This window comes from Humulus lupulus, chromosome 1 (genome assembly GCF_963169125.1).
Source record: "Humulus lupulus chromosome 1, drHumLupu1.1, whole genome shotgun sequence".
NCBI classification, from domain to species: Eukaryota; Viridiplantae; Streptophyta; class Magnoliopsida; order Rosales; family Cannabaceae; genus Humulus; species Humulus lupulus.
This window is the reverse complement of record NC_084793.1, coordinates 85,605,840-85,632,199: the sequence shown is the minus strand read 5'-3', so window position 1 is coordinate 85,632,199 and position 26,360 is coordinate 85,605,840. Positions and strand designations below refer to the sequence as shown.

General features: G+C 37.2%; 2 protein-coding genes across 2 annotated transcripts; one reads left to right on the top strand and one right to left on the bottom strand.

Annotated features, from left to right (window-relative positions):
• The first annotated feature begins 6,807 nt into the window (after positions 1–6,807).
• On the top strand, positions 6,808–10,029 carry LOC133795452 (U1 small nuclear ribonucleoprotein A). Its single transcript, XM_062232904.1, has 5 exons — positions 6,808–7,174; positions 7,267–7,439; positions 8,497–8,590; positions 9,272–9,360; positions 9,547–10,029. The coding sequence occupies exons 1-5, from the start codon at positions 7,090–7,092 to the stop codon at positions 9,838–9,840; spliced, it is 735 nt and encodes a 244-aa protein (XP_062088888.1). The 5' UTR covers positions 6,808–7,089; the 3' UTR covers positions 9,841–10,029.
• Positions 10,030–11,516: 1,487 nt separating this feature from the next.
• LOC133795444 (mediator of RNA polymerase II transcription subunit 28) lies at positions 11,517–13,500 on the bottom strand. Its single transcript, XM_062232897.1, has 3 exons — positions 13,186–13,500; positions 12,166–12,278; positions 11,517–12,074 (listed from the first exon to the last, which is right to left on the bottom strand). The coding sequence occupies exons 1-3, from the start codon at positions 13,361–13,363 to the stop codon at positions 11,940–11,942; spliced, it is 426 nt and encodes a 141-aa protein (XP_062088881.1). The 5' UTR covers positions 13,364–13,500; the 3' UTR covers positions 11,517–11,939.
• Between the last annotated feature and the right edge of the window lie 12,860 nt (positions 13,501–26,360).

The window sequence follows — 26,360 nt, the reverse complement described above, 5'->3', positions numbered from 1 at the left end:
CACAAGTACTCAACATCTCAGATGAGACTTGTTTTGAGTACAACTAATATTCACTTGATTGACTTGTTGTTACCTATTGAACCTAACATTAGTTAAATAACTAGTGTTAAGATAGGTTTCCATCAATCGTGAGTCTCTTTAGGGAGTTTAAGTCCCATCCCTTGAGATGATGTAGCCACTAAATCCCTCGTTATTGGCTTAGTGAAAGGATCTGTCAGATTTTCACTTGTTCTCACATATAATATTGAGATGACTCCTCTTTGAATCAATTCTCTTACATATCCATGTCTTAGACTAATGTGTCTAGACTTCCCATTATACACTCCGATGTATGCTCTAGCCAATGTCGCTTGGCTATCACAATGTATCGATATAGTGGATACATTCTCTTTGATTAGGGGTATCTCTACCAACAGATCCCTTAACCATTCGGTCTCTTTGCCGGTAGCAGCTAGAGCTATAAACTCTGCTTCAATAGTGGAATGAGATATACAGGTTTGTTTCTTGGATCCCTAAGAAATTGCACCCCCGCCAAGTGTAAATACCCAATCAGTTGTGGACAAGTTGTCCCCAAGATTGGATATCCAACTTGCATCTGTATATCCTTCTAAGATTGAAGGAAATTTGGAGTAATGAAGGCTTAGTCCTTTGGTTTTCTTGAGATAACCTAGGACTCTTCCAATCGCCTTCCAGTGATCCACACTTGGATTACTTGTAAACCTACTAAGTTTACTCACCACAAATGCTATATCAGGTTTAGTACATTGGGCAGCGTACATTAGACTCCCTATAGCACTAGCATACTCCAATTGAGCCACCACTCTTCCTTCACTCTTCTCTAGTTTTACACTATGATCGAATGGAGTATTGGCATCCTTAACCTTGAGATGATTAAATTTTTTCAATACTTTCTCAACATAGTGGGCTTGCCCTAACGCAAAACCCCCACTATATTTCTTTACTTTGATACCAAGTATGGTGTCAACTTCTCCAAGATCTTTCATCTTGAAGGTTGATGATAAAAACATCTTCGTTTCTTCTATCCCTTTAATGTTATCACTTAGAATAAGCATGTCATCCACATATAAGCAAACAATGATCACATATCCCTTACAAGTTTTGGAATACAAACACTTGTCTCCATTGTTATGTCTAAACCCATTAGACATGATGGCTTGATCAAATTTCTCATGCCATTGCTCAGGAGCTTGTTTCAATCCATATAAGGATTTTACAAGTCTACATACTTTATGTTCATATTTTGGTAGGACAAACCCTTCGGGTTGTTCCATATAGACCTCCTCATTGAGGCCACCATTAAGGAATGTCGTTTTGACATCCATTTGATGAACATACAAGTTGTGTATAGAAGCTAAAGCGAACAAAATTCTTGTAGAAGTTGTTCTTGCAACTGGCGCATAGGTCTCGAAATAATCGATGCCCTCTTTTTTCCTAAACCCTTTAGCTACTATTCTAGCTTTAAAGTTTTTGATAGTGCCATCAGTGTGGTATTTTCTCCTAAATACCCACTTACACCCAATTGGCTTAGACCCCGGTGGGAGGTCTACCAATTCCCAAGTGTTGTTGGAAAGAATGGAATCCATCTCATCATTGATGGCTTCTTTCCAAAATGCGCTATAGCTTCTCTATAAGTCTTAGGATCATCCTCAACAAGAAGTACAATAGGAATTTTCCTAATGACTTCCTCTCTATTTCCTTCTACCCTGTAGAATGAAATTCGTTGAGAGTCTATCTCATCCACTACTAGACTTTTCTCATTTTTAAGCCTTTGACTTCTTCTAAGTTCAAAGGGTTGCTTTACATTATTTTGAGAATTCTCCTCTTGAGAATCATTTTTGGATGTAGAAGCTTGAGAATTGTTTTGATGTAACAAATTCTCCTTTAGAGATGTTGAAGCTTGAGAATTGTTGTCACAAAACATGTTCTCAAAAAATTCAACTTCTCTAGATTCAATCACAATATTAGACTCTAAGTCTAATAGCCTATAAGCTTTACTATTGTTGGCATAACCAACAAAAGCACACTTTATGGCTCTTGAACCTAACTTTGTTCTATTAGGTTCGTTTTTCTTGCAATATGCAAGACACCCCACACTTTGAAGTATCCTATGTTGGGTTTTCTTCCCTTCCATAACTCATATAAAGATATTTAATTTTTCTTCATCGGTATTCGATTAAGAATGTGACAAGCAGTTAATAGCGCTTCACCCCATAAGTTGAAGTTCAACTTAGAAAACACCAACATATAATTTATCATCTCTATATAAGTCCTATTTTTCCTTTCGGCAACACCATTGTGTTGTGGTGTATAAGGTGTGGTGCACTCATGAATTATACCATTTTCTTCACAAAATGTATTAAATTCATTAGAGAAGTACTCTCTTCCTCTATCACTTCTTAGCACCTTAATCTTTTTATTTAGTTGATTTTCAACTTCTAATTTATATAATTTAAAAGCATCAAAAGTTTCATCTTTATGCTTTAAAAGAAACACATAGGTATATCTACTAAAATCATATATAAAAGTAAGAAAATACCTTTTACAACCTCTAGTTAAAACACCATTTAATTCACAAAGATCACAATGGATTAAATCTAGTAAATTAGATGATCTTTCTACACTAGGAAATGGTTTCTTAATCATTTTTGCCTTAACACATGTTTCACATTTACCATAGTTTTTAATATTGCATGCAATCATACCACATTTTACTACTCTTTTCATGGTTGAAAAACCTATATGAGATAGTCTAAGATGTCACAAAAATAAAGAATCATACTCAACTATATAGGTGGAATTAACATTTTTATTGATAACATTGAAAGTTACATCATTGGTGCACAATTTAACCATACCCTCACAAGAGTACCCCTTTCCCAAAAATACATTTGATTTGGTAAGAATAAGTTTACCAGACTCAAAAACGGCTTTAATGCCAGGCTTGCCAAGCAAATCACCACTTACCAAATTTCTACTCATTTCGGGAACATAAAGTACACTCACTAATGTAAATTTCTTGCCGGAAGTGAAAAAGACTTCAATGGTACATTTGCCAAGTACCTTGGATTGCCGTCATTGCCCATTTGAATCTCATGGTTGCCCTTTGACTCTTCAAAGGTCTTGAACAATGATTTGTCATAGGTGACATGGACGGTGGCACATGTATCATACCACCGCCCTTTCACCTTGCCTTGGACCGCATTCACCTCACTAAGGGTAGCAACTATGTTTTCCTCTTGAGTTGCGTTTACCTTAGATCCTTGCTGGTCTTTTCTATGCCTACACTCTCTAGCATAGTGACCCTTTTTCCCACACACAAAGCAAGGACCTTTCTCGCCCTTAAACTTGTTTGGGTTGGTTCTTGGACCCAAGGATTTCTCGTTACCCTTTTTCCCTTTGTTTTTGGGATGTTTTGGTTGTGACACCGCATTTGCTTTGGAAGTCTCTCCATTAGACCCCTCCGCAAGTTTATCTCTACATATCGATTCCTCCTCGATTTGAATATGTTTTTGGATTTCCTCCAAAGAATAATCCTCATTTTTATGAAGGATTCTTTTTCTATAGCTCTTCCGAGTTAGTGGTAATTTAGCCACAATAGCACCAACTTGAAAGGCCTCGGGAAGCTCAATCTTTAATACTTTCAACTTGTTAACAATTATTTGCAATTCATGTATTTGAGGAAGAATAGGTTTATCACCAAAAAATTTGAAATCAAAATATTGAGATATCAAAAACTTTTTGGTACCTTCCTCTTCCGCCTTGAATTTTGTCTAAAGTGCATCCCATATCTCCTTTGCCGATTTGGTCTCGGTGTAGAGGTCATAGAGCCTAACGGAAAGGGTGTTGAGGATATGACCCCTACAAAGGAGATTGTCCTCCTCCCTCTTCCTCCTTTTCTCCACCTCCTCGAGAGTGTCCTTGTCAGATGGCGTTGGGAGAGGTTCTAGAGTGGACTCTAGAATGTAGGCGATTTTGAGAGCAATCAAAAGGAATCTCACATTGTCTTGCCATCTAGTTAAATTGGACCCATCAAACCTATCCAACCGCACTAGGTCATAATTCATAATCTTGATGGTCTCACCTTCCATTGAAACAAACAAAGGGTAAGCTTTTGAATGTTAAGAAAATATATATTTGCCTCAATAGAAATGGTAAGAAATTTACAACTCTAGACAAAATATTACAAATAAATAATTATTGATTAAAAAGTGTTACAACTCTATAACAAAAAATACATGTAAATATAAAGAAAGAGGTAGAAAATGATAGAAGTATAAAATACAACTCTAAGACAAAAAGATACAAATAAACTAGAAGTAGTAGAATGAAAGATATAGATGAGATTACAACTCTAAAACAAAATATACATTTAAAAGAGTAAATAGAGAATAATAGAAGAAATGAAAAGCAATAGAATAAAAGAACAAGAACCAGAACAATGAACAAAGAACTCTCACTCACACAACCAAAGTGAAGAGTGTTGGGGATCACCAACTTGAACAAGGTTTGAAACCTTTGCCCAAAAGCTTATTTCCCTCTAACTCAAGCACTAAGGGATCTTTCACAGATTTTGGAAATGCTTTCTGGAATAATCAAGCCTCAAGGTGTTTCTAGCCAAGTGCTCTAGTGGATAGAAAAGTTGTGTCTTTCAAGTGAGCAATAAGCTCCTATTTATAGAGTTTTGAGACACCCTTTAAATTTCAAATTCCACCAGCCCCCATGGCTATTACCAATCATAAGTTGGATGTTTATGGAATTAAAATAGAGATTTGAGAGTTACTTGGCTATTGGAAACGTTCAAAATTTGATAAAACCGAAGTTTGGAAAATGCTGTCAGCCGCTCAGGTCGCTGCCTGAAAAACATTGGCCGCGGCCCACGATGTGTGTTTTCCCTCTTGGGTTGCGGCCTGAAAAACTCAGGCCACGACCCAAGACGTTTTTTCAGCAACCAATTTTCCAAATTTGCCAAAACGTTCCAAATTCATTTTCACTTGATTTTGTAACTTCCAAACACATTATGGGAGTTAAAATTACATCTCTAACAGCCATTTCACATATGACTTTAAGAAATTCATTTTAATATTGTGTAACAACAAATCTACACAATAATGGGTAATATTTGGAAGTTACAAATTTGTGATTGAATTTATAATACCAAATATGTTACTTATTTAGATATTTCACATATATCTAAATAATGTAACTCTCTAATATATTTTACAATATGTGACATTCTTTGTCACATTTATTTAATCTAAAACATTATATTATAAAATAATATAACAATAACCAGTTACGATTATTAGTTTATATTTTTTTGTTAGGATATGATTTTTTTTCTAGGTTTGGATAAGTAACCAGTTGCGATGGTAATTGGTTCATTTTTTTTTAATTTTTTTCTTCAAACCTGACTGTAACCAGTCACTATCACGATCAATTTAATTCTTTTTTTTCATATACGTTTTTTTTTTCTAGATCTGACTAAGTAACCAATTACAATTCAGTTGGTATTTTGATATTGGTACATTACTAAAAAATCAAAATTATTTTTATAGTTGTAACCAATTACCACAACATCACTTAAAAGATAAAAATGGTTTTGATAGTGGTAACTGGTTATCATGCATCACTAAAAAAAATTGACAGTGATATACGATTACTAACACATCACATAAAAAAAAATCAAAATTGTTTTGATAGTGGTAACTAATTACTGCGGATAAAATGTTAAAGAAGATAAAAAAATTGAAGAAAATAAGAATAAAAATTGGGAATAAAAAACATGATGAAGAAGATCTTAGTTTTTGTTTTTTTAAAAATGTATAAAAAAGTTTTATAAAATATGAATGATAAAAAATATTAAAATTATAAAAATAACCTCAAAACATATTAAAACTAGTTACTAAAATTGTATAAAATTAAAATGGTATAAATATAAAATATTACAAACATATGAGAAAAAAACTCCCATAAAAATGTTAAAAAAAAAATATGCCATAAGAAACTTTAAAAAAACTGCTATATTTTTCAAAGTTTAAAAAAATATCATATTTTGTGTAATTTCCTCTAAAAACAAGTTGTACGCATTCCCTATCATATTACTTTACATTTTTTTGCACGTAGGGTACCCATAGATAACCCTACTATAATAAAATTTTAAATAAAAATAATATTTGAGAAACAAAAATCAATAAACTATACATATAAAATTAAATGAAATATAGTATGTATTAAATATTAAGAATAGTAAACACTTATAATAAAGTATACATTATTTATACTTATAAAATCAATAAAAATATAATAAAATGCATTAGAGATTGTAAATAATAATATAATATATTATTTATACTTGTAAATTTAATTAGAATATAACATAATTTGGTGGTACACTTATAGTCATATCCTACCCTGTATAAGTACATGTTTTTGCACTCTATCCCTACCCTATATCCTAATTTATCGGGTAATACTTACCCATAAGGCCAACTCTAATGGGAGTTGCTTTACCTAAGGCTTTGTTAGAAGTGGTCAAAGGTGGAGATTGGAAGCTGAGGTGGAGAGGTAATTTTGAGTTAAAATTTGGCAACGTTGCCTTCATATTTATTTATTTAATTTTTTTTTTATTGGTTAAGCTTTAATGTAATAATTTAAGCCATCTCTCCGCATTGGAGTTAGCACAAGGTGCTAGTACATAAAAGGCGTTTACGGCTAAAATTACCATCCCCATATTTAATGGGAATCATATATAAAGAGAGGTAACCTAAAAATCTCATATGAAAATTTTCAAATTCCAATGTCCGGTCTATAGAGCAAGACCATCAGAAATTATTAGGCCCATAAAAATTGCAATCCAGCTTCAGGCATTCAGAAATAAAATTAGGGCTCTTCCCTTTCCCCCAATTAAGCCATTTGTCTAATTCAACAAATTCTGGCATAAACCCTGGACCCTTGTAAGGCCCCTTTGATTGCAGTGGGAGCATTCCCGAACTCCGAGAGTTCTCAAAACTAGAATTTTAGCCTGGGAGAGTCAGAGTAGAGTTGAGGAAAAGATAAGACGAAGAAGAAATGACAGAAAACAACTTAGGAACTGATGTTTCTCCCAACGTGACCATCTACATCAACAATCTCAACGAAAAAATCAAGCTCGACGGTACTCAATTGTTTTCTTTTGAATTTTATGTTATTGGGGGGGTTTGAATGAGATTTGGGGACTGAGATTTTAAGAGCAATGCTTGGTTACAGAGTTAAAGAAGTCGCTTAAGGCAGTGTTCTCTCAGTTCGGGAAGATATTGGAGGTTTTAGCTTTCAAGACGCTGAAGCACAAAGGGCAAGCTTGGGTGGTCTTCGAAGACGTGTCTTCCGCCACTAATGCACTTCGCCAAATGCAGGGCTTCCCCTTTTACGACAAGCCTATGGTACCGTTCTAATCTCAATCACGATCCTTTTTATTATTTCTTAAGTACGAAAATTCTTCGCTACTTTGTTATCTCAGAATTTCAGCAAAGTTATGTACTTTCTTTTTCTTTTTACTCGTTTTTAGTAGTGCACTTAGCTCTTTTGATGTTCTAGCGCTCTACGGCTCTAGTACTGTCTATCTGTTACAAATTCCATAGAGAGGACTTGATTATCTTTGGAGACGCTTAAGAGAAGGGAAAAATAAAGGTCATTATCATAGAATTTTGCCTCCATGCAGGTATAGCTCAGAATAAAATTATTCGAGCTTTATGATGCTGCATAGGACCGCTAGCAGGAGATATTTATTTTTTCCTTCTTGTTGTAATGTGTTGTATTATTTTTATACTAATGTGTTGTATTATTTTTATACAGTAGTATGTTTGGCTTTATACTTTATTAAGATGTCGTATTTACTATTTGTATTAATTGAATATTGACCTTTTACATATTAAAATAAAATCAACAATTTTAAATTATATTCTGTAGAAGTAATTAAAGAGGAAGTGATAAGAGAAGAATGAATGAGAAAGCAAGGAGAGAGAAAGGGATGAAATCGAAAGAAATGTAAGAAAAAGATGAGAGCGAGGGTGATGTGCAAAAAATATATGACAATTTGAGAGAAAATTGAAAATAAAAATTATACAATATGACATAATACAACATATTTTTTGCAACAAGCATACTGTAAAATGGTTAAATGCTGCTGGTAGAGCTGGGATGGTGTTAAAGTTGGCTTGTTTTTAAATACCATCACCCACATGTTTTCATTCTAGCTATGAAAATATTTTACTTTCTTTTAAAATAAATTTACTGCGGTGCTTATTTATTAATAAAATTCCATCGAATTGTATTTTAACCTTTCTGTCTTGTGATGCTGCTACATCTGTTTGAGCATGTTGTCGATGTAGTTAATGAAAAATATGTCTGCGCGTTGACTTAAGTGCAGCTGAATGAATCATAAAATTTACAACTTGATATCGTTTTGATTGTTTTATTTACTGATATGTGACAAAACAGCGAATACAATATGCCAAAACGAAATCAGATGTAGTTGCTAAGGCTGATGGTACTTTTGTTCCGCGGGAAAAACGAAAGAGGCATGAAGAAAAGGGTGAGGAATTCCACCTTCTCTCTCTTTTGTGTGTGTGGTTCCGCTATTGTGCTTGGACCTCTCTGTTAGCTTAACTCATAGTCTGGCATAGAACCTCACCATCATCAAGGCATTCATTTCCATGTATGTATATAAAAATTTACGGTCACATTGATTACAGATATCTCCCTTTTGAGAACTGAAATGTTTATCGTTGTTTGTTACATCAGAATCTGACTGCTGATCACTTATAAGTTACATATATATCCACCAGGGTTAGGTTGGGTGGCCAGAACTATAGCTTGCCCTCATGAGGTATGATTCCTCATGGGGACCTCCTTAGCAATTTGCTAGAGTTTCACACCTCCCATTGATTGTAGGGTTCAGGTGTTCAGCAAGAGGTCAAGTTAAAATAGCTAAATATATGCAATAGACGTATAGAATAGTATCTTGATATAAGAGAAAGTAGAGCTGTACCGGTCTTTTGTTTTCTAATAATAGTTTAAATTGCTACTTTGCAGACACTGCTTGTGTTTATTTGTTTTTGTTTATAAATTATGAACAATGACTAGTGAAAAGATAGAGAAGTTCTCTCAAACACATTAATAAAGACATCTTCTACTTTCTGGGCCTGAATTTGTTGTTGTTGATTTATTTTTAAATTAACTGATATGCTATATTCATTGTTTTTTCATGTAAAAGGGAAGAAGCGAAAAGACCAGCATGATCCTAATCAAGCTGGAATGGGTCTGAATCCTGCTTATCCTGGTGCCTACGGTGCAGCACCTCCAGTAAGAACCTTATACTTCTTCTGTGCATCACCGTGTCATTTCTAAATTAATATTGTTTCCAAGTTAATTTCCTTTTGTTATGTTTATCTGAGACGGCTTTTTGTCTTAGACTGGTTTCTTGTCTAACCTCCATGGTTTTTTTTTAATTAATTTTGTCTTCTTCTACCATTACTACAAATAATGCAGATGTCACAAATACCTTATCCTGGCGGTGTAAAATCTATTGTACCAGAAGCTCCTGCTCCGCCAAACAACATACTGTTTGTTCAGAATCTTCCCCAGGAGACACAACCCATGATGCTCCAGATGCTCTTTTGTCAATATCCTGGTTTTAAGGAAGTTAGAATGGTGGAGACAAAGCCTGGTATAGCCTTTGTGGAGTATGGAGATGAGATGCAATCAACGGTTGCAATGCAGGGGCTCCAAGGTTTCAAGATGACACAGCAGAATTCAATGTTAATTACCTATGCTAAGAAATAGGCAAAATGCAACCTTTACTGTTTTATGGTTGCTTAATGAACTTCGAGCTTCGGTCCTAACTGGAATCTTATCAATCTTTTGAGTTGTCGTATATTGAGTGAGACATTTTTCCTGCGTTTTTATTATTCTATTAAGAGGAAAAGAAAATGGAAAAGAAGTGAATATAGAAGAGTTAATTTGGTTTTTCTAGTAGTCTCGTACAAAAATTCACTGCTGCAAACTGATGAAATGATAGTAGAGACTTTGGCACATGTCATATGAGAAAGAAACAATGAAAATTAGTACTACGATTTAAATAGAGGTGCATAGCTTTAGCTTGTGATCTTAATGCTTATGGCATGTACATCCGCTACAACTAGATTAACATTGTTTGTTTTGGAGAGAATAAAAACTGATTGCAATGGCATCATCTGCCTGCTTCAACCAAAGCCTCATCTGTATCCTTACTTGTGCGACTGCTAATAGTAATTTGCAGGAAAAAGCTCGACTTCACCTGTGGTGTAAATTATGAAAAAAGCAAAAACAAGTATTGGAAACACTTAATTTTTTTTAATGTATATGTATTATGGCGGGAGTTAATCAAGAGGAAAGTTGGTGTTGGTTTATTAAGCATAGCTAACCAGATTAGTTTTAATATAAAGAGATCTGATCTATGATGAAGAATATTGTAAAAGGAGTAATGATAGTGAGATCCATCTTCAATTCACTTGTGTGGTAAGTCATTTTAACCTAGTGAGATCCATCTTCAATAAATATAATAGTTGAAATTTTTTGCCATATAGGTGTTGATACTATTTAGGTGTAAATTGTGCATGCACATATCATTACACTTATAAAATTATTGCAATCCTATCTACTTTTTAAAACCAAGTATGCCAATTGTTCGTAACAAAGACTGAGTAATTATATTATGTTGCATATAATTAACAAAGATATGTGATATTACAAAAAATTATCAAAAATAGGTCAAAATGCAAAATCATTAAAAAAAATTAATAATAATTTTGACTCATTTCTGTTAACATATACAGTAATTAAAACTTCGATTGCCCTTAAAGTGATTAGAAGCAGTTTGCAAGCAATTTTGTCAATTTCCCTCCAAAGTCCTTTGATCTACTTCCTAATCTAGGACATCAAGCAATGGAGTCAAATTGAGTTTCTGCCGATATCCGACAGTTGATTTTTGGTTATGTGATATCGACCTTTGGAGGTGGGATCTTGGTCTCAAGCCATCCTTTTACGAATAAAGGCTCGAAGCGAGAGCATAGTGGTCAGCCTCTCACGAATGGCTTTTGGAGGGCAAGTGTGACCTTCGGAGTGGAGGTAACATTGTGTACTTTTTTCATTTCTCTCCCAACTCACTTCCAATCAGACCCAATTAAACAAATTCAAGGTAATGTATCTCCAATAAGTCCAAAATATATTACAGCAATGTGTAAATTACTTTTGAAACACCACTTTTGTAACTCTAGAGGTCTTATCTTTATTGTGGTATATAAATCATTATGCTTGCCAATAGTATATAATATAAATATATAAAGGCAAGAGAGAGCCTAATAAATTTCTAATGAGCATTCTGTAACTTTGTTAGAATAAAATATTGTAACTTTGTAGTAAGTTAGAAGGCTCTCTTTCCCCCTTAAAATAAAGAAACATTGTCTTTGTCCACATATGACTTTCACATAATCGAACTTCAAAATTTGTTTCCAATCTGTTAATGAAATGTGAATTCCTTAGGTTTCGCTGAGCAACAAGGCCTGAAAGAGCGAAAGCTAAGGTCTCTGTATCTAATTTTTGTTCTTGTTGTTACAATAAATACACAAAACCAGACTGTCAACAAAGAAAAGCCGATTCAATCCTAAACATAAACATACAATCCTTCCTCTCTGTGGATCCGACAACACTTTGGATTCTAACAATGCTGAACAAAATGCTCTACAAGTTGTACAAACGGCAGATAAAAGTATGTCGTTGACAACTTGCGCAAGTCATAATTAAGTTAAAATTAAAGCCTCCTAAGCCCCTTCCAAAAGATGCTTGAATTCACACATCCACCCACCAATATCTCTCTCTACATTGTTTAACCTGTTGGCCATCAGCTATACCCTCTCCAATTCAGTTAGGTGTTTGTCTAGTTGGTCTTTCAACTCCTTTCTCCACCCTTGAATCAATTTCTCATGTCTATTGATAAGCTCGGTTTTAACTTTCAATTCTTCTTCCATCACAGCAATCTCCTGTAAAGCATGACAGGCACACAAAAGTTAAATTACTGAATAGACTTGCATACCCCAGAAAAATGGCTGACCAATACAATCATGCAATCACCTTCCTCAGTGTTTCAGCCCTACTTGGTTCATCCTCACGTTGCAGGCCAATCAAATGGAGTTGAAGCTTTTTAGCAGCCTCCATAAAGTCTCTGGCATGCCTTTCCACATCAACTGAATAATAACAAACACACACCATTAAAGCATGCCTAAAATACAGTTGAAGGTGTGTATAGCAAGTCCGGAAAACGGTCTACAACACTACAAGCGAGCAAAAGCAACGATTACATGTAATTTACCAACAGGAAAAAGTGCAGAACAACTCATGAAACCATTTTTTTCTCACCCCAAATATAAAGCAAAAAATGCAAGTACAGCAAAAGAGAGGTAAAACCCAAATCACAAAGATTCAACCTTTACAATGACACATCGAAAGTGAGGGTCACCCCCAGTTTGAGTACACCCGGATGGATAATTGAGCCTCAACATTCTCAAAACTCAAAATGCACGTAACTAAATTGTATTCAATCTTTGGCATTGGACCAAATGAAACAAATAACATTATAGCCTCTAACTAAATTTATAACAACCAAAGCACCTTTATAGCAATTGCTCTCGTGATATCTGGGGTTCGCTTCCCCATGGGCATCTAAGGAAATGTTTTATGCCTCCCAAATATTATAATAAAAAAGAGGACAAGTATATTATGTAGCAACACCAACACATCTTTATTCCTTTCAGAATTTTTAGTCCTAAGACTTCCAGTAACACTCAGCTTCTTCAATGGTATACTACCAATGGAAAACTTCTTTGCCATAATTTGGAAGATAACCCAAAATTGGACGGAACATTCAAAACCTAATTTGTATATAATAATTCAACCCATTAAAAAAAATTGTATGCATGGGTTGCAATTTATTAGGAAATTATCAAATTTAAAAATATATACATTCAACACATTTTTTACAAATTTACATACAAACTCCTTCCCTTTTCTCTTTCACTGCCACAATTTTTATTGATAAGAAAACATAATTGCAAGCTTAGAATCAAGAGAGAAGCAATAAAAGAAGGGACTAACTCTGATGAGAAGGATGGGGTGAACGGTCAATTGCCTGGAGTTCTCTAGCAGGTAAGCATGGCAGCAAAGCAGCTTCTAAAGCAACGAGACAAGTAAGCATATCTTCCTTTGGAGCTGGATTGGATTGCAATGGCGGATCTGGTTGATTCTGCTGATCAACTGCTTGTCGCTCGGCCATTTTGTTTTTGACAAATTAGAAGAAGAGAAAGACTGAGAAACAAATAGTTGTAGCGAAGTTTCTGAGTCGAGTCGAGCCTGGCCCGAACCAGTGAGGGAGAAGAAGGGGATAACCACGTAAATACTTTTTTGTCACACTTATTACACATAATTACCTCCATTTAAAAAAAAAAATATCTAACCTCGGCAAATTTGAGTTTTTATGCTTAATGTTAGCGAGGAGTTCTAAGTAAAAAAAATATTAGTATTTAAATCATTTAAAAAAAATTGTTAATTTTTTTAATAATATCCAAATTACCTCATTCATAATTTTTTCCATCTACTTCCTCTTCTGTCTTCTCTCTTTTTCCTTCAACTCATTCCTCTTAACTTTTTCTCTAAAAAAAAAAAATCTACGAATAAGGTAAAATATAAGAGAACTCAATATAATGACAAATATTCCTCACTTAGGACACTAAAATACTACATTTCGAACAGATCTGAACATGATTTTTAGGTTTTTTTGTGATTTTTTTTTCAGATCTGAAATTTTGAAATCTGCAGAAAATCGACGTGATTCGATAGTACTTGATGTCAGCTCGATGGGGCCTTCAAAATCAAGATTTTCATGAAAAAATTGATGTTGCTCAATAGTGGTTCGATGGTGTTCGATGCAATTCTTGCAAAATACCTAATTTTTCACTCGGGTGTCCGTTTGGAGTGATTTTTTTTTATTTTGAGTATTTTTTTCAAGATCTACTCGTTTGAGATGTGTATACACACATTTGAGAAATATAAATCTTGAAAAAAAAAATACAAAATGTAAAACATACCTTATGTTCAAGATATGTTTTTGTATGTTTTCAAGTTCAAAACTTTATGTATGTGAACATCTAAAACATATAGATCTAAAAAAATACCAAAAAAAAAAAAAAAATCACCCCAAATGGATACCTGAGTGAAAAATTATGTCTCTTACAAGAATTACATCGAACCACCATCGAGCAACCATCGTGCCACCATCGATCAATGTCGATTTTTTCATTGAAATCTTGATTTTGAAGGCCCCATCGGGTTGGCATCGAACACCATCGAACAACCATCGACTTGGACATGATTTTTGAGTTATTTTTCAGATATAAAATTATGAAATCTGTAGAAAATTGACTTTGCTTGATTGTTGCTCGATACCAATTCGATGGGGCCTTCAAAATTAAGATTTTCATAAAAGAATCGACGTTATTTCTTAACATCTTAGGGTAACCGGTTACTACCATAATAACTTATTACTATCTTAGGAATAATCAATTACCTATCCCCTCCCATTAAGAAAAAGAAAAGATAAAGAAAGGATGAAGGAATAAAAGAAAATCAAAGGAGAAAAAAAAAAAGCTACCTAACTTAGACCCCTAAAAAATGTACAGTGCAAAAAACTCAAAAAAATTATAAAATAAAATACATAAATTAATTTTTGGTTGTTTTAGAAAAATAATGCCTACACTAAATAAAAAAGAAAAGTGAAAAAATGATTCTAAAAAAACTGAAAAAATATAAAAAAAAATTATAAGTATAATAAGGCCACAAATAAAAAAAATTATATATTATAAAAATAATAATATGTACTATAAAAAAAGTGATTCTAAAAAAAATACAAACAAATAAAAAAATAAAGATAGAAATTAAAAGGAAATTACAAAACTAACCTCCTAATTTTAAAAAACTTCATTAACAACAAAAGTATGGCATAAACACAAATTTAGACAAAAATGTGGGAAAATAAAACCCATAGACATTAGATTTTAGGGAGAAAAATAGCCATAAAATAAGTATTTTTATAAGGGAAATTTCAGTTTGTATGCTTGATAAAGGCTATGTTTACCCAAAAAAGATTCACTTGCTGACGTGGCAAGATTAGCACGCGCGTGGGATGCGCGTGACTATTTAAGTGGTTACGTTCTAGTTGACCATCGACCAGATGAGAATTCGTATGGCAGAGGATATGTTTTATGGGTGACTAGGGCTCATCGTAGATATTTTATAAAGATATTTGATCTTGTATTTATGTAAAAATTGTAATTTCCATTATTATTCAAATATGTTTGTATTAAAAATGGACAAGGCCCATCTACCCATAGAGAAATCCTTGAGCCTATAAATAAGACTCAAAAGGCTCATGAGACGGGTCCGGAGAATGAGAGAGAAAATTAGAGGGTGTTTGACACCTTAATTAAAAAATTGTTTTTTGTTTTTAAAAGCTAAAAACTGTTTTTTGAAAACAAATTGAGGTGTTTGGTGTTGTTTTCAAAAAACAGTTTTTAAAAACAAAGTTATAAAAAACAGAAAATTTTGAGAACATCAAAAAGTTGTTTTCTGTTATTCTAAAAAAAAATTTGTCTATCTTTTTTTTATCACATCACATTTTTAATTATTATTATCTAACATCATTTATTGCCACATCATTTTCTCTGTCATTAGTTTCTCTCTCTTCATTTTCTCTCACATCACTTTCTCTCTCCTCATTTTCTCTCTCATCATTTTTTCTCTCTCCCCATTTCCTCTCTCATCACTTTCTCTCTACTCACTTCTCTCTCTCCACTTTCTTTCTCATCACATTCTCTCTCATTTTTTCTTGGATCAATTTCTCTCTTCTCAATCTATATTTCTTCAAATTTTCTCTCCTTACTTTCTCACTTCTTATTTTTCATCATTTTTTTTCAAATTATTTTATCTCATTATTTATTACAAACTTTTAAAATATTTTTCTCTTTGTAAATATATTTGTTAATTTTTTATTTAAAATTAAAAAAAAAACTAAAAAATTATTTTTAGAAAACATTAACCAAACACCTCTTGTTTTTTAAAAACTACAAAAACAGTTTTCTGTTCTCAATTCTGAGAACACAACTTTGAAAACAAAAAACTGAAAACAATGCCAAACAGGGCCTTAGTGTTTTTGCACGATTATTTGCATTTATTTTTGGAGCTTGTGAGATTTGGTAAACCCCTGTTTACTCATGATCGCAAGTTCTCATCATACATTAATAAGAACACTAAGTGTACGTAGGTCATTACCATCACTTGGAGCTGAACCACTATAAATCCTTGTGTCATTTATTTTCTTGAGTGGAATTCATCTTATTTCTATCGTTTTTATTGACTCCGCGTCGTTGAACAAATCAAGGGTTAACATTTTGGTGCTTTCCTTGAGAGTTAAACTCAAGACCTTCAGGAAGATCAAACGGCGAAAATAACTAGGAAAACTGGGCAAACCTCTGGGAATGTGCCAAATTAACCTCCTTCACAAGGTGTAGCAGAGGATGAGCCACAAGTGGAATTGGAAGAGGAGGAGATGGATTCTGAAACTTTGCGGACGACTTTGACTGTGTTACAAGAAGAATTGGCTAATTTGAGAGCTAATCAAGAAAATGTGGCTGAAACAATGGTGTTGCAACAAAGGGAGATTGACTGGCAACACCAAGAACTGAATGAGCGACAAGCTGACATGGACCACCGACAAAGGGACGCCACTGCAGCCTTGGAGGTAGCCATGCAACTGGCACGAGGACAGCCTACACTTGTCTCCCAACCGGATCAGCCACCCAACACTCACCCTCAACAAAATCCACATACAGAGCATCCCCAGTATCACCATAATCCACCGCAACCAAGGAATCCTCGAAGGCCAGAGCAACCCTCTGCTGCTCAACAGGAGAGGCCAATCCAGGATCCTGAGCAACAACCATCCTTTCGCGTTGGTTGAGATAACTCCTAGCAGTAGAGGCAGAATAAGGCTGAGCAGCATCCCAGGAGCCCTAGACGCCAGACAGCTGGGGAACAAAACCCTCCCAGTAGGGACCACGTCCCTCGGGAAGCAGAAGACAGATGGAGTCAGGCTCTGTGGTCAGAGGTCCCCCATGACATAGTAATTTCAGGGGGCCTACCGACCAACACAGACATCCCCTATCTATTGAGACTTACCAGCAGGGAGAGAGGGAAATAGTGCGAATAGCAGGTCGCACCGTCATAGGTCAGAATTTAGAGATGGCCATGATTATAATAAGGCAGACTCTGGCAGGAGGAATGCTGGTCGACAACAAGAGGAGAGGGGTGAAGGATAAAACCCTTCGTCAATGGAGAACTGACCAATAAACCAGAATGCTGGGGGGCAACCTAAACAGCCCAATGTCTTTGATCAACTAGGTGCAAGCGAGCAAAGGCGTAGGGAAGAAGATCTGAGGGATGTACTTAATGATCGAAGGGAAAGGCATGACGAGCACTTCCCCCCAGCACCGGTTGCTTCAGCAATACCAGATGTTATTCAGGCCAAGATAGATGCCTTAAATTAGGCCATCCAACAACTGGTTGGGAACATGACATCCCATATAGAATTCGATCAGAGAAATGGCACTCTATTTGTGCAAAGAATTTCTCTGGCAGAGACTCCGAGCAAGTTTAAAATGCCAATCTTGCCCAACTTCACTGGATTGGAAGATCATGTATCTCATGTTAAAAAATTCGAGATACAGATGGACATCCAAAAGGTGTCCGACGATGCTTGGTGCAGAATTTTTCCTGCCACTTTATCCGAAACTGCTCAAGAGTGGTATTTCAAATTCCCTCCAGCTAGTATAGTTTCTTGGGAGATGTTTGTAAATGAGTTTTATGGACAGTTCTATGTTGGTCAAATACACCCAACCAAGGCCAATCAGCTGGTCGAAATTCATTAGAAGGAAGGAGAGACCCTGAACGGGTATATCCAACGATTCATGCGAGCAGCTGTTGGGGCCAAGACAGTTGGGGATGAGGGAAAGATGGTGACTCTCACTGCTAGGGTACGACACCATTCATCCCTTTGGAATAGTTTGCAAAAGAATGGAGTCAAGAGCACTCAGGAATTTTTGGATCGAGCAGATAGGTATATCAAGCTCGAGGAGGCTATCGTCAATGAAGGAAAGTCTCCTACAAATGACCAGGGCCAGAAAGAATCCCCCACCAAAGCCGCCAATGGATCTGGAAAAACCAATGGCAATGACAAAAATAATGGTAAAAATGGGGGAAAAAGGGCGAACAACGAGTCGACGACATCTGATAGCAAGCGCCCAAAACAGAATAGGTACGAACCAAGGTTCACCAATTACACAACCCTGGTTGATAGCTGAGCAGAAGTATACCAGGCCAGTCACACTACTGTTCCCTTTAGACGGCCAGCCCCTATTAGGAAAGATATATCCAAAATGGATACTACTAAGTTCTGTCGTTTTCATAACGACTATGGCCATGACACCAACGAGTGTAACTAGCTCAAGGACGAGATTGAGTTCCTTATCCGGCAAGGACATCTGGGGAGGTATGTACGAGCAGCTAAAGGTTCTCAGCAAGAGTCTCACGGAGGCAACGAGCAGGCACCTGTACGCCAACGCTCGCCTCCTTTACAGCTAGCTCCGGTTGCTGGTACATTGTTGACCATCTGCAGGGGACTGCACATAGCAGGTGATAGTGGAAAGGCAAGAGAGAGATATGCCAGAACCCTACGTCATGATCAAGATATTGAAATGATGAATGTCGCGGAGAGAACTCCCAAAAAAGCTCGAACAGAGGAAGAATCAATAACTTTCTCCGAGTTAGACGCTTAGCATGTTCGATTTCCCCACTTAGATTCGCTGCTCGTGGATGTTCAGATCGCCAACATGATGGTAAAATGAGTGTTGTTGGATACAGGAAGCTCAATCAACATTTTGTATAAATCTTCACTAGAAAGAATGAGATTATCAGTGCAAGATTCAGAGCCATGCAACCAAACCATTTATGGTTTTTCTGGTAAGGGGCTTGCGCCAGTGGGGTCAATCAGACTACCAGTCACATCAGGGGCCGCACCTGTGAACATGACATTACTCACTACTTTCATAGTAGTTGATTGACCATCCGCGTATAATGCTGTGATTAGAAGGCCCATTCTCGTCGATCTACGGGTCGTGACCTTAGTATGGAATTTGGCCATGAAGTTTCCAACCGACACAGGAATTGGATGCGTGCTGGGAAACCAGCGAGAAGCACGGGAGTGTTATAATTCCTCGATCACAAAGACAAAAAGAGGAGGATCGGGAGAAAGAGTCGGAAAAAGGTTGCTGGTAATAAATGAAACACAAGCCCAATCAGGTGAACAAGTCACCAAATAGGGTGTTGCCCAAAATGAGGATAGAGACTTAGATCCTCACTTTGGGAATTTTGAAGAGGACGTTGGACCCGTGGAGGACCTCGAGGAGGTCCAATTAGAAGAGACAAATCTGACCAGGGTTGTGAAAGTCGGTAAAAACTTAGAGACAACAACGAAACACAAATTGGTGGAATTTTTGAAGACGCACTAGGAGGTCTTTCATGGTCGCATAAAGATATGGTTGGGATAGACCCAACGGTGATCAGCCATGTCTTGAATATAGACAAAAACTTTCCACTTGTACAACAAAAAAAAGGCTGCTCGACAAAGACATATCTAAGGACCTAAAAGAAGAAGTCGAGAAGTTGAAGGAAAATGGATTCATCAGGGTAGCGTTTTATCCATCTTGGGTCTCTAATCTCGTACTAGTTCCCAAGCCGAATGGCAATTATAGGATGTGCATGGATTTCACAGACCTTAATAAAGCCTGCCAGAAGGATTGTTTCTCACTTCCAGGAATCGACCAGCTGGTCGATGCTACATCAGAGCATGAAATTTTATCGTTCATGGATGCATACTCTAGATATAATCAAATCAGTATGCATCCACCTAATGAGTATCACACTAGCTTTCGAACATATACGAGGCTTTACTGCTATAAAGTAATGCCCTTCGATTTGAAAAACGCTAGTGCGACTTACCAGTGACTAGTCAACCATATGTTCAAAGAGCTGATCAGCGTTAACATGGAAGTATATGTCGAGGACATGTTGGTCAAGTCAAAAAAAGCCGAAGAACACATCAAGGACCTGCAAGAGTGCTTCAACATCTTGAATAAATATCAGATGAAGCTAAACCCTCTCAAGTGTTCCTTTGGCGTTGGATCAGGGAAATTTTTAGGATTCATAGTAAACTCACGAGGAATCAAAGCTAATCCCGAAAAAATTTAGGCACTGATCGAGATGCAGTCTACTGCCAAGATTAAAGATGTTCAAAGCCTAACTAGAAGAATTGCCGCCCTGACCAAATTCATATCTAAGTCAACAGACAAGTGTGTTCCATTTTTTAATCTACTCAAGGGCAACAAGAAGTTTGAATGGACAGAAGAGTGTGAGTAGGCCTTTCAAGCGCTAAAATCCCACATGTCGCAACCACCAATTCTTTCCAAACCGATCAAAAAGGAAACTTTGTTCATCTACTTGGCAATCATAGAGTATGCTGCTAGCATTGTTTTTATCAGAGAAGAAGACAACATTCATAAAGCAATATACTATGTAAGCAAGATGCTAGTGAGAGCAGAATTACGGTATCCGCCCATAGAAAAGTTGGCCTAATGCTTGATTTTGGCCTCTAGGAAGCTGCGACCCTACTTTCGAGCTCACCCCATCACGGTACTCACCGAACAACCATTACGACAATTCTTACAAAAACCAGAAGCCCCTGGTCGGTTATTAAAATGGGCAGTCAAACTAGGGCAGTTCGAAATTTCTTATTCTCCACGAGCGGCTATGAAAGGACAATCTCTAGCAGATTTTGTGCAAAATTCATGGGACTCCCTGTCAGCAAACCGATAGTAGAAACTGAAAGTCAAAATCAATCTCCTGCCTGGAAGTTGTATGTAGACAACTCTTCCAATGAGCACAGCGCAGGGGCAGGTTTGATTTTGATCACACCCCAGGGACATTGGTTCCACTGTGCAATCAGATTTAACTTTACGGTGTCCAACAATGAAGCCGAGTACGAAGCTCTCCTCGCAGGATTAAGACTAGCTAAGGATATGGGTATAAAATCACTAGAAATATATAGCGATTCCCAGCTAGTAGTTAATCAAATCATGGGAGAGTATCAAGCTAGGGATCTCAGGATGGTTGCTTATTTGAACAAAGCAAAGGAATTATTGACACAATTTGAAAAGTATACTCTCCAACAAGTGCGCGATCAGAATGTGAATGTTGATGCCTTGGCCAAGCTGGCAAGTGCTAAATATGCTGACGTCTTGAGCATAGTACCAGTTGAACATTTGTTTGCACCGAGCATTCAAATGGAAGAATCCTCGCTAGTGATCCAAGCGTTAGACATGTGGATGACACCCATCATCGAATATCTTGAACGAGGAGTGTTGCTAGCAGAAAGGAACAAAGCGAGGATGCTTCAAAGACAATCAGCTCGATTTATTCTGGTCGACGAAATTTGTATAGAAGAGGTTACTCAAGCCTTTGTTGCGGTGTGTTTCTAAGGAGAAGACCAAGGAACTGATGTAAGAGGTCCACGAAGGTTTCTGTGGAGATCACGCTGGGGGGGAGAGTTTGTCGAAAAAGATTCTAAGGCAAGGGTATTTCTGGCCTACCATGAATGAGGACTCTTTGGAATTCGTTAAAAAATGTGACAAGTGCCAAAGGTTTTCCAAGATACCGCGAGCAACCCCACATGAGCTCAGACAGATGCAAAGCACGTGGCCATTCACGGTGTGGAGGATTGATCTGATCAGGTCTTTACCTGCAGGAAAATGGAATGTCAAGTATGCAGTAGTTGCTGTTGACTACTTTCCTAAGTGGGCTGAAGCTGAGCCACTCACAACAATAACGACCTAGAAAGTATTGGACTTTGTTGTCAAAAACATCATATGTCGGTATGGGTTGCCCAGGAAAATTGTCTCATATAATGGCACACAATTTGATAGCGATCTTTTCACTGATTTCTGCGAAAGGCATGGAATTATAAAGAGTTTTTCATCGGTGGCTCATCCTTAGGAAAATGGACAAGTTGAAGCCATTAACAAGACTCTGAAGGACACACTGAAGAAAATGCTCGAAGAAGCAAAAGGGGCGTGGCCAGAGCAATTACCAGAAGTACTCTGGTCGTATAGAACATCCCACAAAACAACAACAGGCTATACACCATTTTCCTTGGCCTATGGGTATGAAGCCATGTTGCCTGTTGAGCTAAATCCACCATCACATAGAAGGCTAACATACGACCAGAGCACTAACGTTCAATTATTGATGGAGTCTTTGGACTTAGTCAACGAAAGGCGCGAGCAAGCTCAACTTCAGGTAGCAACTTACCAGCAAAAGGTCGCTCGATATTTTAACTCTAAGGTACGTGAAAGGAAGTTTAACGTGGGGGATTTGGTACTTAGAAGAGTTTTTTTCAACACTCATGATCAGGCTGCTGGAGTACTCAAACCAAACTGGGAAGGACCGTATCAGATTGAAGAAATCCTTCAACCTGACACATATAAACTTGATTGCTTAAATGGAGATCTCATTCCTTGCTATTGGAATGGAGAACACCTGTGCAAGTATTATCAATAAAAAATTATTTTTAATGAATTGGCTTGTATTAACTTTACTTTTTACAAGTTTATGAACAAGGGCTAGTCAGTTAAATGACTAGTCGCTTATAAGTGTAAGATCAATTCTTGATCACTCGTACAGACACGGTTTTGTCCATTTTATTACGAGAAATAAAAGGAACTATGTGCAGCCAGTTATTCTTGCCAATTATTGTATTTATTACAAGTATTTTCTCATTACGTGTGTTGTTTTGCTATAACATCGTTAATTGTTTATAAGTACGTGAGTAGTAATGTTCGAACAGGACTTGGTTATTGCTAGTGACCGAGAACCATAAGCTCCTGGATCACTTGGGGGGCATATAAGATACTAAGTGAGCAAAGCATATCAACAGGCTATGTAAACACACGAGCAAAATAAGGGAAAGCATACTACGACCTTAGAGTATTTTTCAAAATTTTTAGTTAAAATTTTCAAAATCCAGACAAAATGTTATGCTATGTTCGATCATACGAACATATGTTCTAATAGCAATAAAAATATTGTACTATCATAATGAAATGTCTTTACACCGTGCGCAAATGCTGCTCGGATGTAATTAAAATTAAAAGAAAAGTTGCATTACGCAGCAAAATTGTCTCAACATTACAAACCAATGTTCGCATATTTTAGCTACAAAGTTAATTTTTTTTTAAAAAAAGAACAAATTATTGTACAGCTGGAGGAGGGTCTTACTGAGATTGCTGGTCGACTGTTGTCCCCATATCTTCTTCGACTCCGTCGATGCCTGTCGCCAAGGAAATTTCAAGAGATTCCTGAGCTTTCTTTTCCTCTTCTAGGTGAGCAGTGCACTTCGCAAGTTCAACTTGCCTCATCTGCTCGGGAAGGTAGTTGAAATTCTCCCCTGGGTTATTCTTCCAAAATAGATAGAAGCAATTGAAGGTTGCTCCTCTGAAACTCTCAAAGTTTTGAAAATTGGTTTCCTCGAGCAGCTTGACTCGCTCCTCTAGCTCAGTAGCCTCCATCATGCTGGCCTCCAGGTCCTTTTGGAGTTTGGTTGCTTCTTTGAAGTTGTTCTCCGAAGCCTCCTTATACTTTTCTTTGGCAGCAATAGCTTTGGCCAGCTCTTCTTAGCTCCTCTTCAACTCCTCGGTTAGACTGGCGACTTTGTTTTCAGCCGCCTTAACCTTTTCCTCACATACCTTGGTCTCCTCAGCATGTTTGGCCTCGATCTCCTCAGCACGACGCCAACCATGGCTCATGGTCAGGATACCCTGCGAATAGAGAAACAGTGAAATTGTTAGAGGCAATTAGAGAAAATGTTGCTTGACTAAAAAAAAAAACATACTTACACTGAGGGCGTCAGAAAGCCCGCGACTCATGTCCTGGTTGTGCTTCAGTGGGGGAAGATGGGAAAAGGCTTCCTGCCTGTGATGGTGCCTGGACAATCTTTGCAGCTTCTCGTAGGTAGTGTTAAAAGCGCTGTTCAACAAATGAGCGGCCAGGGATCCCCCTGCTTGCTCAAAGGAAGGGCCATTGCGAGGAGGAGGATGAGACGTTGTAGTTCTGGAAGTAGTTGGAGCCGGAGGGTCTTCTGATCGGGCCTTTTTCTTGAAAGGCTCACTACTGCTCTCCCCAGGGTGCCTTCTGCTCGATTTCTTCTTGCTCGTAGGAGCTTCGACAGAGGCATACATGTTGAAAGAATCTTCAGACGACATTACTACAAAACAAAAACAAACTATCAAACAAAGTAGTTTGGAGTAATAATGGAATAATGTAAAGGGAAATTCTAAGTAGTATACTCGAACTATTATTACTGGTCGATATATTATCTACAGAACTATAGCTACACTCACTATCTGCCTCGAAGAAGTTCGAATTAAAATTACTGGTCGTAAATTTAAAGTTGCCATCCCTATCGAATAAGTTACAGGGGATGGGCAAGTTATCTAAAAGTGAGAAGTCTATACCGTTCTTGTCAGAGGATTCAGATATAGGGTCGGTATATTCTGGTAGTTTTTGTTTTCCCCTCCTATGGTGGGTAGGGGTAGCAGCAGCTCGAGGGTTGCTAGATGGTTCTTGAATGGTCACTCCCGTTGGTGCCTCTGGGTTGTGACACATCTTGCTGCTGCTCGGGGATTTCGCGCCCTTCGGTGCCCTCTCCAGTGGCACTCCTCGCGGTGGATTCCCTCACTTCTTGATGAGGTTCTAAAAGGCCGACCAACCTTAAATTGCTTTCAGTGACCAGCTCCTTGACGTTCTTTTCTATGTTCGTCATGTTGGCTAGGGCTGCAGCCCTCATCTACATCTCTGGAGTGAGGTCTGGTCGGTGCCATGGACCTAGAAGCAACACAAAATTACTAAGGACAAGGAAAGGAAAAACTAACAAAAATGATCGACTAGAAAAGTCCGACTAGAGATTCAATAGTTTACCTCCTCGTGTGAAGGCCAAGTTGTCAGCAACCAGGCCTGTAGTGAGGAAGTACTCCTGGAAGTATTTTCCTACATTGGACTTATAGGTAACATCACTCAGGAATATGCGAGTAGATCCCAAGTGATAGAAGTGGAAAAACCCCATGTTGTTTTGGTTGGGGTTGGATTTAAGATCAAACAGATAGTTGATCTCGTGTGGGGTAGGCACATGCCATTTTTTGTGATTGTAAAGGATATAGAGTGCTGATAGTACTCTATACCCATTTTGTGTTATTTGAAAAGGGGCGACCTCGAAATAATTGGCCACCCCATGGAAAAAATCGTGCAAGGGCAAGATTGCCCCTGCCGCCTCCGAGCACGTTTGCCCTTTGGTCGGGTGTTGGTTTATGTAAAGTAAAACTAGGAAGCCCGTACTTCTTGGAATACTTGGCCACCATCCTGGTCGATATGACACTAGGAAGGGAAACATACCAGTCTGTTTCTACTCGGGGGCCACCGTGAGGACGGGCTTTTGGCTGAATGTCTAGTGGTAAAAAATTTAGAAGTTGAGGGTCATTTGACGGACCCTCCGAATTGGTTGTTGGATGGTTAGAAGGTGAATTGGTGGTTTTCTTTTTCTTACAAGCAGTGTATTTGACAAGACCCATGTGTGGTTGACTGATTGAAGGATTGGTCGCAGGATTTTGTTGTGAAGATAAAGGCTCAAGGAAGGCTGTTCTTGATCCTCGAACAGCAACGCGAGAAGATCTTCGTCTATTGGTCTCTCACCTCCCCAAGGATCATGCATGAATATCTGAGAAGTGCAAAGGGGAAGTGACAATCTACGACCAATAGATAGAAGAAAGAAAATGGCAGGGATAATGTTGCTCGTGTATAAAAGTTAAGCTTTTATACGACCAGCAACATCCTAGTATAAACACTATAAACATGTGAGCAGTTTGAAAATATAGATCAAAAAGCAAATGTGAAAAGTTTTTTCGAGAAAACTTTTCGACTTCGAAAACAGGCGGGAAATTTTTTTTTTGAAAACATTAAAATCAAATTTTCACTTTGATTTTGGACCATAAACTAGTATTCCTATGTCCCACATTTATTTCTAAGCCTCACCTAGTATTTTATACTACCTAAAATCCCTA